We start from the raw sequence: 21,043 nt of genomic DNA, 5'->3' as shown, positions 1-21,043 counted from the left end.
GCAGTTCAGAAGGCCCGTAAAGCCGGCAGCCTCGCCACAGAAATTGCTTTCACACACAGCCAAGCAGCACCGCCACATTCCTGTCCTGGGGTGTGCTTTCAGGTGACACCCACCCCTCCCGGATTGAAATGAGGCGAGGGGAGGAATTTCCACCCAGCTCCTCCTAGTAGCCTAAATGAACATTTTCATAGGTGAGTGTAGCCTAGGCTACTGTATGATGAACGAATTCATTCAACAACCAAACATTGCCGATGTTTGCCAGCCAACGTGCAGCTGCGGTCGTTAAGAACATCAAGTGATAAAACACGAAAGTGTTGTCCACATGCAGCATGGTAACAAGGCTTTCAATATTCATCTGATCGACTTTATGGATCACAGATGCACCATCATGTATTAGGTACAAGGCTAATTCTTATCTTTTGGTTCCAGTTTTTTGTAAAGCAAATTATTCCCATGAAGTAGCCTAATTAGCGTTCATTCTGAAAGACGAAGCCCGTATATCAAACAGCTGCACTCTGCATAAGGTTCGTCGGGGGAATAGTATAGGCTATAAATGCACATGACTACTATAACGTTAGTAGTTTTTGTAAGGGAACGCGCAACTGGCTAGCTAGACAGATTGCAGTTCTGGAGCTGGTTTCCAGAGGGAATATCCTCAGACCGACTCGCCACAGTGCCCATTCGCACCTCTGTTCCGTGTTGCCGCTCCTACGCTTTCAGGTGGAGGCAGGTCGGAGGGAAATCCGGCGCTGTGACTAGATCCACTGGTGGAACGAAAGGCGTAACACAATTATCCACCAACCCGCCACATTTTCCGTGTATTTTACCGCTTTCAAGGCCGGTGTGAAAGCGGCTACAGGTTTGATCCCTGCTGGCCAGTGTGTGTCCTTGACAAAGACACTGGCCAGTACTTGCAAAAGAGATCTTGTTGTAATCTCAATGGGGCTAACCTGGTTAAATAAAGGTTTAATAATACAATAGAACCTGTATGTCTGAGGCCACTCAATAGATTTAGACAAAACTCCTGGGAATGTTTTGTCTCATTGATTTGTTTTGGAATTTCCACATGTGCACTGATTAGCCTTAAGGGGGCACCACAGCATGTGTTTATGTACTGTACATCAACCAAGAAGCACGACATGACATTTTATACATTTTGCCCCACAATAACTCTTCAATTAATTAGTTAATGGGTAAAAAATATGAACTAACCCTTAATTAATAGTTAACCAATATGTCTAGTAATCCTTTACTAACGGTGTTCATGTTAACTAATGTATTGTGGTTGGGTTAATAACCTAGTTAACATGAAGAGGCATGAAGTCACTGAGGTAGAGCAAGCTTACGTCAAGGCTGTTAATTAAGGGTTAAGCATTAACTAACCATTAATTTATGTACGCTTATTGTAAATTGTTAGCACAATAACAATGATCATAATGTATTTTATTTACTCATTTAATCAATGCAGTATATGAAGAAAATGATAAAAACAGGTGAAACACAACAATCATCCTCGTCCTCATCATCAACAACATCACCAAATCACTCTGATGATCTAACAGTCTGTTTGTTGTTGTTGTTGTTGTTGTTGTTGTTGTTGTTGTTGTTGTTGTTGTTGTTGTTGTTGCTGGTGGCAGCAGCAGCAGCAGCAGAGCAGCTTGTTGTGGTGATACATGACTCATCCTGCCTGGTCAAAATGCATGACTGACAGAGCGCGTGCAGCAGCTCCATCAGACCATTCCGCCTCGCACTCGGCCAGTGTGCAGCACCGGGGAGACAGACTGCGCGCGGTGCACCCGGCGGGCGGGTCTCTCGCTCAGCACAGCTGCTGCACAGAGAGATCAGTCTGTGAGCTGGTGGTCAGACCGGTTCCTCCAGTCTGCTGACAGCTGCTTTAAGATCTGAGCCTCCACTGTCAGACTCCGCTCAGAGAGAGAGAGAGAAGCCTCCACCGTCAGCTCAGAGAGAGAGACCTCCATCGTCAGCTCAGAGAGAGAGAGAGAGACCTCCACCGTCGCCTCAGAGAGAGAGAGACCTCCAGCTCAGAGAGAGAGCAGCTTGAGCCATGGCCTCCAACACAGCCACCATGGGCAACCTGCCCAGCGGGATAGGGATCTGTACCACCATCCCTGACATCCTCTATGTTCCAGAGCTGGTGAGTTATAGCCTAGAGTCTCACACATTTTACTCACTGCTCTATGTTCCAGAGCTGGTGAGTTATAGCCTAGAGTCTCATGCGTTTTACTCACTTCTCTATGTTCCAGAGCTGGTGAGTTATAGCCTAGAGTCTCACATGTTTTACTCACTTCTCTATGTTCCAGAGCTGGTGAGTTATAGCCTAGAGTCTCACATGTTTTACTCACTTCTCTATGTTCCAGAGCTGGTGAGTTATAGCCTAGAGTCTCACATGTTTTACTCACTTCTCTATGTTCCAGAGCTGGTGAGTTATAGCCTAGAGTCTCACATGTTTTACTCACTGATCTATGTTCCAGAGCTGGTGAGTTATAGCCTAGAGTCTCACATGTTTTCCTCACTCCTCTATGTTCCAGAGCTGGTGAGTTCCACACACACAGATCAAAATAACGCATGCATTATCTTTAATAGAGAGGAAATGTCTGGAATGTTCTGGATCTGTGGTGGTGGTGAACTGCTGTCTCTCACTGAATACATGATAGTTTCTAAAACGCTTTGTTAGCCTAAAGTATTAACTTTGTTGCTGGAAGTGTTTGTTCTGCAGACGCCGGAGGGCTCATGTCTGAGCAGATATATCAGGTTCTATTTTGTGACAGATGAAAGTGTGATGGGGTGATGATGTGTTTATTATCAGCCTCAGCTCATCCTCTGCTCTCCTGTGACTTCAGCTGAAGTCAGGTGGTGGAGGTAAAACAGCTGCATTTCATTGTTGCTGAATCCCTACTAAACTGTGGAGCGTTGGAAACTCGTATAGTCTGATGTCATGTAGGAGACAGTTGAACAGTGGGTAAAGATCCAGAGAGCACCACAACCACACCACTTCTTTAATCCATTAATATCCACAGTGGAATTGTATCATTTCCTTTACAGCAGTTTAGAGCTGTTTGATTAACACCCTTGTTTTAGTCGTTAGTCACAAGGGATTCATATGAACCTGTGATTACAATGGTGCACATGAGACTAACGACTACATTTAGTATCTCGAACACTCCAGAGTTATATCAAATGCTTGGTACCATTGTATTCAAAACAACTTATTTTTCAATGTGTAAATCTGATATTTCACATCAAAATAATTTTGGTTTTTGATTTGGTCATGTGTAGCCGCATGTGTTGCACCACAGAAAAAAAATGCGGCCCAATCCAAAAGAGACAAGAAGGGATCTAGGTGAGAGGTTGAACTCTGACCTTTAGTTATTTATTGTATTGCAGATTAGGAATTTAACTGACAGTAACGAGGGGCATTGAGTGAATTCTGCTGACATTCAAATGAACCTGTGAGGCTAGCTGATAACATTACAGTACATTTACACTCATGTATTATCCAACACTGTTATCCAGAGAGACGTCCATTGAGGTGAACAGTGGAATAAGCTTCAACTCCTAAAACACCTATATTACCATAAAGTCCATAGATAAGCCTGCATGATGAAGAAATGACAGAAGCAGACATGTCTGTTCCTGCTCTAATAGAGCCGACAGCAGAAGGTACATTTGTTCCCCCCTGGCACAGTATTTGCAGGTTCTGTTTGATGACTGGCAGGTGAAGCAGCGTCACCCGACACAGACACACGGCAGCCATGTGCCGTCTGGAGAGCAGGAATGTCTCTTGATAAAAAGACAGAGAGACATCTTGACATCAGATCATGCATTCATTTAAAGATTTTCTCTCTCACTCCTACAGTATACAGTATGCAACACACACAATAACACACATGAATGCGCATGCATGCACACGCATACGCACACGCACACACACACACACACACGCACGCACGCACGCACGCACGCACGCACACACACACACACACACACACACACACACACACACACACACACACACACACACACACACACACACACACACACACACGGTAGTAGGCTATAAAGATGAGAGAGTGCCATGAATAATGTAGCCTGTGCTGTCAGTCATTGGACATGCAGAGTGAGAGGAGTAGCGGTGTCACAATTGCAATTATAAATTAAAAATCGATTGAAATCAGCGTTCAATTCTGATCATCATCACGAGCAGAATCGTGATTTTCCCAGTATTTTCCCCTCTCCACCCCCCGCACTCCCACGTGTCCGAAGGAGGGATTTTTCTTTCAATGGCGACACAGCGTAGTTGCTAGTTAACAAGCTCACCGGTAGCTTCACAGTGTTTCAGTGTTTTTCACTCCCTTCGGAGTACGGAGACAGCCTTGGTGATGGTGAAAATCCCAATGACCTGTTGATGGCAGCTGACTCTGGGCTCTTAGCCATACTCATCCTTCTTGATCTGAGTGAAGCCTTTGATACCATCTCACATAACATCCTCCTGGGAGATTAGCTTCCATTGGAATCACTGGCACGCACCTCTTCTGCTTAATTGGTTTAGATCATATCTCTTTGGCTGCACTCAGTTTGTCCAACTTAAAAAAAAAATACATACAGTCCTTTCCAGTTACTAGCCCGTGTTCCTCAGGGCTCTTCTACCAGAAGACATCAGCGGGGCCTGCTGTTCAGAGCGGCTATGGCTGCAGGCAGGGCCGTAGCCAGGGGGGGGGGGGAAGTGTGGACGATTCCAAGGGCCCTTGACTGACAGGGCCCCCCCCCCCCAATTTTTTTTTTCTTTTACAGTGCACCTGAACGCAACATACAAGATACCCGCTGAATAAGTGTCCAAATGTTCATGTTATTCTGGCCAATACTCCACTTCTGTTATAACATTTCAGTCTGGAATATGGAATATCTTTCAATAATCTTTATGACTAAAAGGCTCAAAGTAATCTCATGTGTAAGAAATTACTGTTCTACATTGAAGTAAAAAATGTAAATAATTAACATGTTGGTTTTGGATTTATTTAGCTTCAAGAGTGCATTTTTGTTCATGTGACCCTCAACACAGGCTTTGAGAATCCCGGGCCACTTACTGATACTTATGCTTAAATTAACACACTCAAATTCTGGTTTATTTCAAGAAAGACATTTTGGCTAGTGGAAATTCTAATTGGCTGGTAACTTCTAGCAGCCATATTGGCAGGTGGCCAAAAAAGGAAATGTCAAGCACTGCAGGGAGATTGTCACACTCATTGATACATATTTGAGGTTTGTTTATTAATTGGGAAAAGGACCACTGGAACAAACGCCGCAAACATGATCCGGCTACTTTTTCAATCTGACTGGCTACTCAAAAGTTTGGGGAACTCTCTGATTTAAAATGAGATATTCCTCTAAATTGGGCTTCAAATGGCCAAAATTTTTCGACGCCGCCCTTCGGACGGCGGCATCCGTGGGCCCGATGTGATATCCTTTCATGGGGCCCGAAATCCCTGGCTATGGCCCTGGCTGCAGGGATCAGGCTTTTCCAGAGGAGAGCCCTTAGAAATGTAAGAGTTCTGTACCTGCGCCCAGAGGGTAGTGGGATGAGGTGGTGGTTGAGTGGGTGTGTGATGTCCTGTTCTATTGAGTTTGCAAAGCGTGTGATGGACCTGTTGTTTAGCTCTGTGAGGTTGGGTGTGGGGAGACCAATGTTCTATCCAGTTGGCCAATCATATGGTTCACTGCAGTCAATGAGAGGGGGTGGTCAAGAGGTGTCTACAGTATGAGCTCTGCATTTGAAGGCCTGGAGACCATTGTCTGTGATAGATCCAATATGCTCTGGAAGGCTGTTCCATATATGCACAGCAGTGTGCAGAAGTGTGTTCTGCAGCATGGTGTGGCTGTGCATAGGCGGGTGCGGTACGACGTCTGGTGTATGGATCACTGTTAATTAACATATTCATTTCTAAATTCTGCTTCTCACCAACTCACTACACCTTCAGTCACTCTGCTCTCTCCCACAACACATTCTCTCCACCTTTAAATCTCATCTCAAAATGCACCTTTTCAAACTTTTCAAATGGACTCTAATGATTACATCCACATTGAGTTGGGTGAGCACGCACAGCATGCGAGGCAGCGAGGCCGAGGCAGCGATATTTCTAGTTATTATTATAATAATAATAATTATTATTAAGCTCAACAGCCACGTGACGTTCTGTGACGTCTCCCAGTCCGGAATAGAATTCCGCATTCATTCTCTCTATAGACATTTTGAATAATAAATATAAAGAGTTTCCCCCCCCTCCGGATTCGTGTATGTGTATATACTGTATGTACACACACACACACACACACACACACACACACACACACACACACACACACACACACACACACACACACACACACACACACACACACACACACACACACACACACACTCTCTCTCTCTCTCTCTCTCTCTCTCTCTCTCCCCTATGTGTGTTAATTTCATTGTATTGTATTGTACTGTATTTTATTTTATTTGTATTATTCATCTTTGCAGTAGTATTCCCTGTGTAGATACGATTTTCTGAAATTATTTTGTGTTGGCAGTATTGGGGTTTTACAATACAATAGAAAATGCTTGTCAATATTTGTGAAAGAAAAATACTTTTTTTCTTGAATCAAACAAGTATGATATATAACAAGTTTTAAGCCTGGAACCAAGCCAGGTTGGGGGGGGGGGGGTGTGTGAAATATATTATTGAAATATAATTTTTTCCCCCTTTTGATTTTTTGTGAAGTGTTTTATGGCCACTCACGATTCAATAGGTCACTGCTTAATTGGCTTGGTTCCAGGCTTAAAACTCGTTATATATGGATTTTTCTAAATGTCTATGGAGAAAATGAATGGGGAATTCTCTTCACTGTTCTCTCTATTTATTGCTGCAACTAACGACAAGGTCTAATATTCAAGTAACCACAGCTATTAGTACAGGAAAATAATAGGTTTGATTATCATCAAAGCACAGCCACAGTCAGTGGTAAAGCAATGTACTGGTAAAAAATGCACATGGCATCATGGCAATACCATGAACAACAGACATAAGACCAGTGTTGCCAACTGTTTTCGAAGCAAAGTCGGTATTGGCTCCTCAGAAAGTCGGTAGAAGTTGCTAAATAAGGTCACACGCTAATTTGCCTATCAAATTCTACTTAAAAAACACGCCTCAGTGTAGCCGTTGTAATCACTGACTGTATGGTTGTAATATTAAGTGCTGACTCCGCCCGGCCGGGCCAGATTCAGCATACGCTGTTAGAAATTACAAGTAAACCCTATCCTGCTGCTCTCTCAGCGGAGGAGAGGGGCTGCACTGAATCGCTGTGTGTGTCAGACAGGCAGAGATGAGGAGAGAGAGAGAAAACCCAGCAGCAGTCGCACCAAATTTAAAGGCAAAATCTGTTGCGATTCAATTGGATTCAACACATTAACATTGCTTCCCCTGGTCAGAAAAAGTTGCTTTTGAGAAATAACGTCTCCAGGGGGATCTGAAAAGTAGCTAAATATAGCGACAAAGTAGCCAAGTTGGCAGCACTGCATAAGACTCCAGATGACGGGTGGGTAGCTGTCGTCTGGATCTCACCACACATTTACCAACATTTGGCTGCGTCCCCCGCAGCCTGCTTGCATTCGTGTTGCATGCCACAGCGAGAAGAAACACTGAGCTCCCTGAGTGTCCTGCAAGGCATTGTGGGTTTTGGACGTCTTTAAACAAGTAAAGTCTTGATGAAAAGCAGGAGCGGATGTCAGGGGTTAGCGGTGAGCGGGCCTAAATCGTATCTGATGATGTGACATATTACGTTTCCTCAGCTTTTCTCTGGACTAGACTGAAACCTGCTGCTTCCTCTTAACTCCTGATCCAGAGTGACTGAGCTGTTAACTCCAGAGCGAGTGAGTGTGAGTGTGCAGGTGTGGTTTACTGGCTTCTTGTCTTTAGAAAATGACACTTGGCTGCTGCAGGGACCGGCGAGCTCTCGGTTACAAGACGCTTTCAGTCCACATGAAAGCACCCAAACGAGTGTAACAGAAGAATAAGATGCATGTTCTAAGATTAGCGTCAGGGTGCAGGGTTTCTGCTAATCCATGTCCTGGTGTGTTACAGGCAGTCCCCAGGCGTCAGGTCTCAGCCCTTGAAGCAAATTCGACATGGTGGCCAAGCTCGGGATTTCAAGTCACGTGATGCCCTGTGGCCCAAAAATACTTTTTACCATCCACTTACATCCACTTCCATGCACTTACATGCACTTACATGCACTTACATGGGGAAAGAAGCAGCTGTAAAACTCTGGGGACATTTTTCTGGGTATCACTCAAAGTCAAAAACGACTCTTCTCTGCTGCATAAACGTGCATCTAGGCCACGGGAGCACTCTGTGTGCCTTCATCGCTACTTCCCTTGTTACAGTAGCCTACGTTACCTACAGTAACAGTACAGTAACCTTGTTACAGTAGCCTACGTTACCTACAGTAACAGTACAGTAACCTTGTTACAGTAGCCTACGTTACCTACAGCAACCTTGTTACAGTAGCCTACGTTACCTACAGTAACAGTACAGTAACCTTGTTACAGTAGCCTACGTTACCTACAGCAACCTTGTTACAGTAGCCTACGTTACCTACAGTAACAGTACAGTAACCTTGTTACAGTAGCCTACGTTACCTACAGTAACCTTGTTACAGTAGCCTACGTTACCTACAGTAACCTTGTTACAGTAGCCTACGTTACCTACAGTAACAGTACAGTAACCGAAACCACTGAAAGGAGTGACCGCAGATGGGCGCTTGTTGCTGGCTTAGCACAGTGTGGTCACATATTCTGGCGGCTGCTGTCAGAAATGGTGAAATAACTGATTCTTTCCCAATGAGAAGCAACGCAGTCACACATTTCGATGGTCATACATTTCAGTAGCGCTACCATGGGCTGCAAAATGATTTTCAATACCGTCAAAACCATTCTCTACCCTTTTTTGTTCAGCCAAAATAGTCGCAAGTGTCCTTGCCTGTGCTGGGCTTAGCCTTATTTTTATTCATTTATTTTAATTTAGTTTATTTTTTTATTTGCCATTTGTAGGATTTTTTTTTACCTTATTAATAGGCAAGCATATACGATATGTGTTACAAGCAACACTATATTGTTTAAGACCACTTTAAACTGAATATGTTACAGGCTTGCCCATAACTGTGTCATTTATTGTCATTCTCCATTGAGGACAATTTTGTGAACAACATTGTGCATGTAATTAATTATAGCTTTCTGAAACATAGAAGTGGCAACTTTCTTTTATTGATGGACATACATTTATACAATGGGAACGTAGCCAATAGAAGAATTCTACTAGATAATTATAATCCCCCCCCCCCCAGTGATGAAATGGTGAAATAACTGATTCTTTCCAAATGAGAAGCAAGGCGGTCACATATTTCAGTGGTCACACATTTCAGTACAACACGGAGCGCTACTGCCTCCCGCCTCGTCCAGTCTGCATGTCGAAGTGTCCTTGGGCAAGACACTGAACCCCAAATTGCTCCTGATGGTGTGCCAGCACCCTGCGTGGCAGCCTGCCGCCATCGGTGTGTGAATGGGTGAATGTACCTACTGACTATAAAGCGCTATATAAATGCAGGCCATTTACCATTTACCATTTACCATGAAACTAATACCGTCATATACCGTATATCGGGGTCTAATGTCAGGAAGGTGTGAAAAAAAAGATACTGCCCAAGCCATACTGCAAAAGGCCTCATGCTCTGGTGAGCAGCTTACCTTAAAATGAATTTGGCGGCCATGTTCCTATCTCTTATCCAGTGCTTTTATCATTTACATCCATGCTGCAGGTGTTTGGCGGTCTCGTGTGGATCTTGGTGGCGTGCACGCTGGTGGTGCCGGCTAACCCTCAGGGCTGGGTCATGTTCGTGTCGGTCTTCTGCTTCGTCATGACCTTCATCTGGCTGCTGGTGTTCGCCTGCGGGGGGCATCACAACAGAGGCAGCTGGGCAGCCGCGGTAAGTGGTTCACTCTTAAAGACAATCTAATAATCTGGATGCAATGTGGATGCAGGAGAATGTGTGGTTGGCTCGTTGTTTGCGCATGTCAGAGGATTTATTTTTTTATTTTTTATTTTTTTGCCATTTCTCCTTTATTTGATAGGACAGTATGTGTTAGACAGCAGGACAGTATGTGTTATACAGCAGGACAGTAAGTGTTAGACAGGACAGTATGTGTTAGACAGCAGGACAGTATGTGTTATACAGCAGGACAGTATGTGTTAGACAGGACAGTATGTGTTAGACAGCAGGACAGTATGTGTTAGACAGGACAGTATGTGTTAGACAGCAGGACAGTATGTGTTATACAGCAGGACAGTATGTGTTAGACAGGACAGTATGTGTTAGACAGCAGGACAGTATGTGTTAGACAGGACAGTATGTGTTAGACAGCAGGACAGTATGTGTTATACAGCAGGACAGTATGTGTTATACAGCAGGACAGTATGTGTTAGACAGGACAGTATGTGTTAGACAGCAGGACAGTATGTGTTAGACAGGACAGTATGTGTTAGACAGGACAGTATGTGTTAGACAGGACAGTATGTGTTAGACAGGACAGTATGTGTTAGACAGCAGGACAGTATGTGTTATACAGCAGGACAGTATGTGTTAGACAGGACAGTATGTGTTAGACAGCCACAGGAAAGCAGGGAGGGAGAGAGGGGAGGACATGCAGCAAATGACCGCAGGTCGGATTCAAACCCGGGTCGGCTGCGTGAAGGACTAATGGTACGCGTTCTACCAGAGGAATCGCTATTCACAATGTCACTAGAGCCCTAGTAGCCGGGGATGGGCTCTCAGCAGTGCACCGCTTGCCCGGTGGACCTCGCTGCTTCCTGGTTGGGGCTGTGGCAGGGGCCAATTTTTCTGAGATGTGTGTTGTGGCGAGCCGATTGCAGGTTCCTTTGCATCTACGTTAAAGGAAGATATTGTTTTTTTTACATGGTTACACAGGTAGCCTATTAACATTTCTGGTGGGCTGAGAATTGCGTGTGGCTCCTTTGACTCCTGTGCTGTTTGATGCCCGGTGGTGCATCGGGCACATGCAGTGTTGCCAACTCTTTTCCAAGCAAAGTCGCTATTGGCTGCGCAGAAAGTCGCTAGAAGTCACATGCTAATTTGCATATCAATATTATGCTTTAGCTACATCTTTAATTCAATGTCACTATGCCTACACCTGTATACCCTGGTATAGTGGTATAACAAACACACCTGTATATCCTCGTATAGTGGTATAACAAACACACCTGTATACCCTGTGGTATAACAAACACACCTGTATACCCTGCTATAGTGGTATAATAAACACACCTGTATACCCTGGTATAGTGGTATAACAAACACACCTGTATATCCTGGTATAGTGGTATAACAAACACACCTGTATATCCTGGTATAGTGGTATAACAAACACACCTGTATATCCTGGTATAGTGGTATAACAAACACACCTGTATATCCTGGTATAGTGGTATAACAAACACACCTGTATATCCTGGTATAGTGGTATAACAAACACACCTGTATATCCTGGTATAGTCGTATAACAAACACACCTGTATATCCTGGTATAGTGGTATAACAAACATATCAAAAGACAGACTCCAAAAAGCCCAAAACAAGCTAATGAGGGTCATCCTTGGCCTCGGTCCTCATCTTATTTTAAAGAGCTGAATTGAATTGGCTCCCCATTGAAAATAGAGAACAGCAGTTAAAACTTATCATGATCTATCTATAGCAGTGATCCTCACTACTTTCTCCATGAGAGCCACACTAGCCGGTCAAAGTCAAGAGGAGAGCCACTTTTACCGCAAAACCACACAGTAAGTTTGATTTAGTTTTTAGTTTATTAAATGATAAAACCAATGATAAAAAATGTAGAACCAATGATAAAAACTATTATAAAAATCATAAAAACATTCAGACCGACTTTATATATATATATATATATATATATATATATATATATATATATATATATATATATATATATATATATATAAACAATATAAGAAATGATGAAAACATGCACGACTTGATTAAAGGCCCAATCCGTCAAAACTCACTATTACTGACGCCGGTGGCCGTTAGTGTAACTGCAGGCAGCGTGTGAACGAGCTGACGCGCGGGCACCATACTCGCACGCGCACAAGTAGTTGCCTGGCAACAGCAGAGCGTTGCTTTGTACGTTAACTCATAAAAGTCACTTGAAAACGGCAACCTGGACAATTTATCGGTCAGATCAGCCTCGAGATGCCCAGGAAGGATTATGGATGAATTAGGGGACGTTATTGTGGCATGTTTGGTCGTGTTTTGGCTTGCGTTGGCTGCGGGCAAGTCGATACTCATGTTAGCAAAAGCCAGGAAATAGCCTGCTCCCCTTATGTACGGTAATGCCTGGAGTTGACCAAACTGAACAATCAAACAATGTTTCATAAGCATAACAGTAACGTTAGGCATATTTAGGACTGTTAAATTCATTATCCACACAAGACGGTAACGTTATTAGTAGGGCTGGTGGTAATTTCTATAAATGTAAATTAATATTAGTTAGCCGCGATTAGCATCAAGCTAACATTACTAGTATGTGCAGTCCCACTGCAGTCAGAGCCTGCTGGCTGCGGGAAGTGGATACTCATGTTAGCACAAGCCAGGAAATAGCCTGCTCCCCCTGTATGTACGGTAGCCTACCGTCAAACAATGTACCGTAAGCATAACAGACAGTAGGCTAACGTTAGGCATATTTCCGACTGTTAGATTCATTATCAACACAAGACAGTAACGTTATTAGTGGGGCTGGTGGTAATTTCTATAAATATAGCTAAATCTATTAGTTAGCCGCGTATAGCATCAAGCTAACGAATCACCACCGCAGCTAAATGCAGTCAAACAATAATGTTCCATGACCATAAGCATAACGGTAGTAACGTTAGGGTTGCATTACTTAACACAAGACGGTAATGTTAGCAGAGTTTCTGACCAGGTGGTCAGATACTTGTACTACGGAGTGACAGTAAAAATCTTGAATCTTGAAAATCCATTAGCAAGCAGCTAACGTTATCTGGTCAAAACCACATTACACTAGCTACGAGCAGCAAGTTCCCTTCATGAACCGAAAACACAGTCCTGACTCTAGTTTCCCCCCGATGTCGGTCACATTGCTGCTGTCTGGCCAGACGGGCTTCATTAGATAAATATTTATTTATTTAGTCTGGACTTTTTCTGGAGTCTGTGTTTGTTGTTTCCTTTAGCTAGCAGCTAGCGACGAGCGTAACGTTAAAAGCTACTTCAGCCATTTCCTGTTAGCGTAGGACAAGAGGCAAGCTCGACGTGAACGCGCGAGACATCACATCCTCTAGCTGTGGCGGGAGATGCTATCCACTTCGAAACTGCGGTTTTCCATGTATCTTCTGAGCGGCTGGTCGGAGAGAAACGCCCCTGGTCGCCATTTTTAAGTGACGTCAAGGCGCATTCACTCAGTGCCAATAATAAACACTTTGTGCACATTTATTTCTCGCCAAAACCAACGGAATGGGCCTTTAAAATATATATATTTTGATATCAAAGAGAAATATCCTCTCAATTGTATAGCATTGTATTTTAGGATGTTACCTGAAGGCAACACAGGTGATGACAGCCAATGACATGCACGGAAAACTGATGTGTGTGTGTGTCTGACCCTGTGTCATTATCAATAAACAGCTCTGTGTGTGTGAAAGAACCACAGAGAGGGAGAAAGAGAAACTGCTCCACGTTTACATTTATTTCCTCCGTCTTGCTGCTACTCTGGGAGTGCACACGAGAACTGCTGCATTAACCCACTCTGCTAACAATATATATGAAAACATTCTGATGTTCAGTCTGTCTCTCTCTGGGATGCATGTAGCTCCAAACCTCCAGACAGCTGCTTTGCTTATCGTTAAAACTCCGACGCTGGGACGCTGGTGAATTGATTTTGTTGCAGCTTGCGCATTTCTCGTTAACGACGAGGAAATGCCAGCTGCAACAATACGCGCTGTCACACCTGAAGCGCTTTGTTTCTACGTGCCTGCCACTGACCCAATCCCTCCACGAGGCGTTGGCTTGTTTGTGAGTTTCAACCCCCATTTGGTGCTCCAAAAGGCCACAAACCTGGCAACCACACAGTTTGTTTTGACACCGCAGTGAGGGAATGGTTTTGACATGATTGTATTATTCCTATCAGCTGTGAGCTGATGTGAGCTGATGTGAGCCACCAATGAGAGAGTCTAGAGCCGTCATAGTCTCGCGAGCCGTGCAAAGAGGATCTAGGATCTATAGGTTATTGCATGGCCTTTGTCCTGGTTATTTTACTAAGCGCTTTCAGTCTGTTCAGGACACTCATAGCCTGAATGCATGGGTTAGCGTAGCAGACTTGATGGTCCTATGCCACGTGTGGCTCTGGTGTCTCCTCGCTCATAGCTCCTCCGAGATCAATCCTGGCCCTTCGGAGCAGGATAAGAGCTTTGGGACGGTCTTAAAGATGGCCGACCAGAACAACTTACGGTGCACGCGGGGGATAGAGGAGCCAGGAGATATCAGATAGAGAAATGAGATGGACCCTGGGAATTTGTGAGGTCAGCAGACTCCTTCGACTAATAATAAGCATAAAGACATACGTTGCCCGAACAGGTGCAACAAAACTAACAGGAGGGTCACAGAGATGTGAATAAAGGACATCTGTACATGCCCAGACAGTCCTGAGATTAGCTCTAATCTGAAAACACCTGTGTGGGTTTCCAGAGCCTTTCAGGTGTTTTGGATAAGGCTACCAAGGCGTGCTATATAGACTCACATTTCGCCTGTTTCATTTGGAATGAGGGGGAGGAGAGGGTGACAACATTTTCGTTTTTGGGCGAACTGTTCCTTTAAATCAACAAAGGGCTGTTTGCTATACATGCATTATTCATGAGCAGCATTCACCAAACAATGCAGCTACCAAGGGCAAGGCAGAGACAGGCGGCTCTCATTAGCTCCCATGTGACAGTGATTAGCTTGGGCTAATCCTACCTGTCACTTTAATCGGCGGGTCCTCCCTGTCACACAGGTTGTTTTTATAATCGCAAAGTCAACAGTGAACTAACAGTCAGTACAGTAGTGCAGTTTCACCAGGGTACTGTACACACACACACACACACACACACACACACACACACACACACACACACACACACACACACACACACACACACACACACACACACACACACACACACAATTTGGCATAGAGCCACCTACTGGCAACACAAGAAGTGCTATTTGGCATAGCACCACCTACTGTACTGCCAACACAAAAAGTGGTTTATCTCGAGAACCATTCGTCCGATCGACTTCAAACTTGCGGAGTACGCTGCTGGAAACGGCCCAGAACACACGCAGCCATGCTATTTGCTAGAGAAACCTGGGACCTTAGAAAATTTTAATTTAAGTTTTGTCATGAAAAACTGTGTTTTGAGTCTACCAGATGTTTATGTCCACATGCCGATTGGTTTCAATCACTCTTTTTTGGCTCCATGGTCAGACAGAAACTACCATGCTTGGAGTGAAAAGGGGCTAGTTTCCATCAAAGACCTATACATAGATGGTCATTTTGCATCCTTTGATCTGCTGAAGAGGAAGTTTGAGTTGCCCAGCACGAACTAGCTGAGATTCCTGCAAATCAGAAATTGTGTTCGATCCAAGATTCGCACCTTTGAAGTGCTCCCAAATAAACATGCTTTTTTCGATGTGTTGCTGAGCCCTCCTCACTCCAAGCATCTTATCTCTAGATTTGTATGTCTGTTTGAGAACTGCAACACAGCCTCTAGACAAGATCTTCATTTCTGTCTCGCCACTGTGTGACAGGTGTCAGGTGTCAGAGGGCACACTATCTCATTCCTTCTGGTTCTGCCCTTCATTAATGGGATTCTGGGCCAAAATATTTGATTGGTACTCTAAGGCCTACAAAATAACCCTACAGCCAGAGGCAGAACTCGCCATCTTCGGCTGCTCGGAGTCCTCTCTGAACTTCCCTACATCTGTGCAACAATCTCTGACACTGGGGACAACTGTCACCAAAAGACTCATTCTGAAAGAATGGAAGTCCTCATCTTCCCATTATTTTCAGGTGTGGCTGATGGACATGATCTCTGTTATACAGTTGGAGAGAGTCAGGTCCCTGAGAGCCAACTCGCTTAAAAGGTTCTCAACTATTTGGGACCTGTTTTTGGCTACTTTGACGAGGTTAAGAATGAATAGTGACTGAGGGTAGAGGTGACAGATGGCTCGCCTGTCTGGTTTCTCATGGACCCCTTGCGTGGGACCCCATGCACAATATCTATTACAAACATAAGCACCTTTGCTGGTGCTGGTAGCAGCATGTTGTAATGTTGAACATAGATGATGTCCCGTATGTTTTTTTTCTTCTTCTCTTTGTTTTCTCTCCTGTGTCTGAGCCTGTTTGTTTGTCTTGTTCGTGTATTATTATTGTTCTATAAAAATTGAAAATAAAATATGGAAAAAAAAATTACGGGTTGGAGTTCCAGCAAACTAGATTATCAGGCCACATACCGGGCTGATAATCTAGATAATTATTATAAAATCACAAGTCTAAAATCTCCATTATAGCAATAGCAATGGATAAAGCAAAAAGGGGAAAGAAGTAAGTAAAGAAAAAATTGTGAAATTTTAAACTATTCAGTCTAAACCAGTGGTTCTCAACTGGTCTAGCCTCACGACCCACATTTTTCTTAGTCATTAAGTCGTGACCCAAATGTCGGATTTTATTTTATTTTATTATTATTATTATTATTTTTAGACCTACTTTTTAAACGAGTTTAAACTGGTGATGCTCGCAGCTACACTAGCATGACATACCAATGGATGCCTTAGGCCAGGGCTATTCAACTAAATTGTTCAGAGGGCCACATTGTCAGAAACCTAAGGGGCCGGGGGCGTCACCCGCGGGCCGGTCGGACTTGATTGGCGGGCCGGATTCGGCCCGTGGGCCGCCAGTTGAATAGCCCTGCCTTAGGCCTTCTACTGTAGTTTCAGAGGATACCATATCTGGCTTTAAAAATGAGCCTGCTACAGCCTCTGAAACAATGGTACTTTGAATTTGGTACAATGAAAATTACAGGATTTTATTTTGTACAGGATTAATGAAAATGGTACAATGAATTCGACTCCCAATGTTGGACATGGATGCAGCCAACCTCAAGGAGTAGAAGAACTCCTAATCATAACGGCCCTGCGACCCACTTTTGGGTCCCGACCCACCAGTTGAGAACCACTGGTCTAAACAACATCCGATTCCAGATTAAGCTCCACCCACTTATGTTTTTATCTTAAGGTGACACCCCAGGTGAACAGGGTAAAAAAAAAACTAATAGCTATCACCAATTGAGTACTTATAATAGTTTGTTGTATTACGTATTCTGAAATTGTATGTTTTAATATGTAAAAGGCATTATCTACAAAAATATGTGCTAATTTGCATACATTTCCAGGACAGAAATCTGAACATTGGACAAAAGGTTCAAAATTATTGTTTTATTTTGTAGACATAGTAGAGCCAAAGGTTTTTACAGGGGGGATTTTGGATATCTCTTTTTATTACAGAATCAGAAAATGCTGTCATAAAAATCCATTGCAGCCATGTTTGTAGGAATAAAATGTGATATAAATCAGACCATAATGATAAACAAACCCCTCTGTAAAAACCTTCAGAATATATATAGGAATACAACTGCAACGTTTGGTGCTACTCAAGTGGAGATTTTTGGCTCAGAGTATGAGAAAGGGAACACGTCCGTTTTACCCTTTTCACCTGGCGTGTTTACAGATAAAAATAGGCTGGAAATTATTTGGTTGTTTGAACAAATATAAATATAAATAGTATATATATATATATAGTATAGCACACAAGCTTATTAATGTAACTGACCAACAGGTCGGCCAAGAACCACCATGAATAAATGATGAGTTTGATCTCAGTGCACCAAATAAAAACTCTCATTGAAATCTGATGCAGCCACACAGACTGTTGTGAAAGATAGTCTCTGTTTACAGAGCTCACCATAGCTTTGCTGGCAGGCCAGGCTCTAGCAGGACAGTCTCTGGCTTGGAGGAGACTCATGAGTTTTGAAGTGGGAGGACTTCCAGCTTTGGATGATGTAATAGGCTAATCACTAGTGAACCTTTTCACCTCAACTTCCTGTCAGTCTCAGCCTAGCTTCCTGTTTCTGTCCCTCCAGGACTTTGTATATCACGGCCTGGCTGCCTTCTTCTACCTCAGTGCTTCAGTGGCTTTGGCCAAAGTGACTCTGGATATGGAAGACAGCACCATATTCAAAAACTACCAGCTGGACATCTCTGCAGTGGTGAGTCCAGCATAGAGGAGTTGGCTGCTTCCATGTTGACTGCATGCCGTCTACAGTTTGTTTATTACAGTTTACTACTCCATGTAGGACTTTATCTTCAAGTCCAGTGTGATATTCTTCTTCTCTTTTTACCATTTCTGCCAGCGGTAAAAATAAGTCCCAACATGTCCCTAACACGGTAGAAACACGAGAGAAAGGCTTTCCGGTTAAACTCAGTTGAGTAACTGATGTCACGTCATGTGGGCGTGTCATTAATCAGATTCTGCTCTGTATGTAAACAGCAATATGAATGGAATATTCTATAAGCAACTCATGTAAACACCTTAAAGGGGCACCTCACCAAAAAACAATCCTGCTTTATTTTGCACATGATTTCACACATATACAAAAACTGTAAAGCGTTTTGCAGGCATTCATTTAGTTTGACAGTTATTGAGAGTTTATTGGAGTTAAAGTTGATGCCAGTGGTGTCATCAGAAGAAAACCCCAATGTTTCAGTGCCTTCTGATGACATCACTGGCATCGGTCAACCTGAGACTTTTGTCGGCTTTTATACTCCACTTTAAGTTTTTAAAGGCTAACAACTCAGTGATGTTAGCTGGGTTGTGTCCATGCTGCTGCTGTAGACACAGCCAGTAGTCTGTGTGAGGAAGACCACACCCTGACCACCTCCTTCTCTTATCTTCTCTTCCAGGTTTTCTCCTACGTAGCGACCTTCCTCTACTTCATCCACACCATCCTGTCTGCCATCCGGTGGAAGTCCTTCTAGCTGCCACCAACTGGGCTGCAGAGCCTCACTAACTAGACTGGGACAAATATTGTTTTTATTTTTACACGTGTAAATAAAGCCATGGCACAGGCACACTGAGATGAAGGCAAGGCTGTCGAGGAGTCAGTCCTGGTTTGGTTCTCCCTCTGCTGGAAGCAGAGGAGAAGACTGGGAAGCTGCAGAGCAACATCTGGATCTGCTGTAAGCCTACAGCATTCCACAGCATCCAAAGCGATGAGTGACAGTTCAGACTCAAGCGCTGCGCTAGCTAACTGCTAGCTGACCAGTCAAGCCTGATGGTTTGTGTCACAGCTGTAACAACAGCCGTCGGATTAATAGCGGCATCCGTTGTCTTAAAGCTGGTGGTGCTACCAAACTCTCATGGCAGCTTTATTTGTATAGCACATTTCATACACATGCAATTCAAAGTGCTTCACAGAGTAATGAAACTGCAAAGTAAAAAAAAACTAAACAATTAAAAAGTGCAAAAGTACAGACAAGAGATCCACAAGATAAGAGTTAAAAAGTTCAAATCGAAAGATAAAAAACACATTTCCCACTATATTTCATATTCCTGCTTTTGGATGCATATTGTGAGTGAACCCATATGTTTTTCTTAAATGTTCTTATCTCCTCTCTTCCCTAAATGTACTCTTGATCTGCTATTGATGTCAGATCTCACTGCCTAAGGCAGACGCGAATCATAAGGCACTTTCACACAGAGATCGCGCAATATTGCTGTTCAGAAGGCCCGCAACGGTGGCAGCCTTGTCACAGAAATTGCGTTTATACAAAACCAAGCATTTCCGCCCCGGGGTGTGCTTTCACGTTACATCCACCCCTCCCGGATTGAAATGAGGCGAGGGGCGGCATTTCCACCCAGCTCCTCCTAGTATAGCCTACATTCAATTAATATTTTCATGTGTAGGTTATAGTGTAGGCTACGAATTCATTCAACAACCAAACATCGCCGATGTAGCCAGCAGCTCTCATCATGCAGCTGGTCATTAAGATCAAAGGAGAAAAGACAAGAGTGTTCTCCACAAGGCAGCATGGTAATGCAAGGCTTTCAATATTCATCTGATTGACAGGATCACAGAGGCACCATCGTGTATTAGGTACAAGGCTAATTCTTACCTTTTGGTTCAAGTTTTTTGTAAAACAAATGATTCCCATGAAATAGCATAATTAGCCTAAGTCCGTTCTGAAAGCGGACGCCCGCATGTCAAACAGCTGCAGTCTGCATAACGTTACTCGTTGTCGGGGGGAATAGTAGGCTATAAATGCACATTGTAACGGGGTCGGTTCTCAAAATAGAATCAAGCTCGCGTCTAGACAAACCACACCCGCTACAACATCAACAGAACCACTTTGCACAAGAGTTATCGTACGAGAAGTCAACAAACGGGAGTTAGCTTACCTGGGACAGGTCGGGGCGATGACAAGCAGAACCTTTGCTTCACTGGATAGCCCAGTCTGTGGTGTGGAAGCTACCTAGAATTAGCTTCCATCTACAGCTTTGGTGATGGACAAAAGAATATCTCAACACATTCACACCCCTACCTGAAAACAAATGAAAGACTCTAGAGACAGCAGTGACAGAGAATCCGTGGCTTGCTTCACCTAGGTCTGGGGGAGAGCGAGAGGCCCGCACCTGAAATGCCACCTCATATAAACCATCATCAAGCCAACACCCACTTCCTGTGTGATAATCTTGTGCAATCATATATCACTTAACAAATTAAACAGGGGGTATCATTCACACATCTCGACCTGTGACAACATGAATAGCCTACTATAACGTCTGTTG

General features: G+C 43.7%; 1 protein-coding gene across 1 annotated transcript; it reads left to right on the top strand.

The window, feature by feature from the left end:
• The first annotated feature begins 1,872 nt into the window (after positions 1-1,872).
• Positions 1,873-19,579, top strand: LOC310776150 (myelin and lymphocyte protein-like). The gene is made up of 4 exons (XM_083636323.1): positions 1,873-2,155; positions 9,874-10,041; positions 18,339-18,464; positions 19,159-19,579. Exons 1-4 carry the CDS (start codon positions 2,066-2,068, stop codon positions 19,231-19,233), a joined length of 459 nt encoding a protein of 152 aa, XP_083492449.1. The 5' UTR covers positions 1,873-2,065; the 3' UTR covers positions 19,234-19,579.
• The last annotated feature ends 1,464 nt before the right edge of the window (positions 19,580-21,043 follow it).

The sequence above is a fragment of the Poromitra crassiceps genome (genome assembly GCF_964638095.1).
Source record: "Poromitra crassiceps genome assembly, chromosome: 4".
Classification (NCBI taxonomy): Eukaryota; Metazoa; Chordata; class Actinopteri; order Beryciformes; family Melamphaidae; genus Poromitra; species Poromitra crassiceps.
Note: the sequence above shows the minus strand (reverse complement) of the source record. Positions and strands in the feature narration are given on the sequence as shown.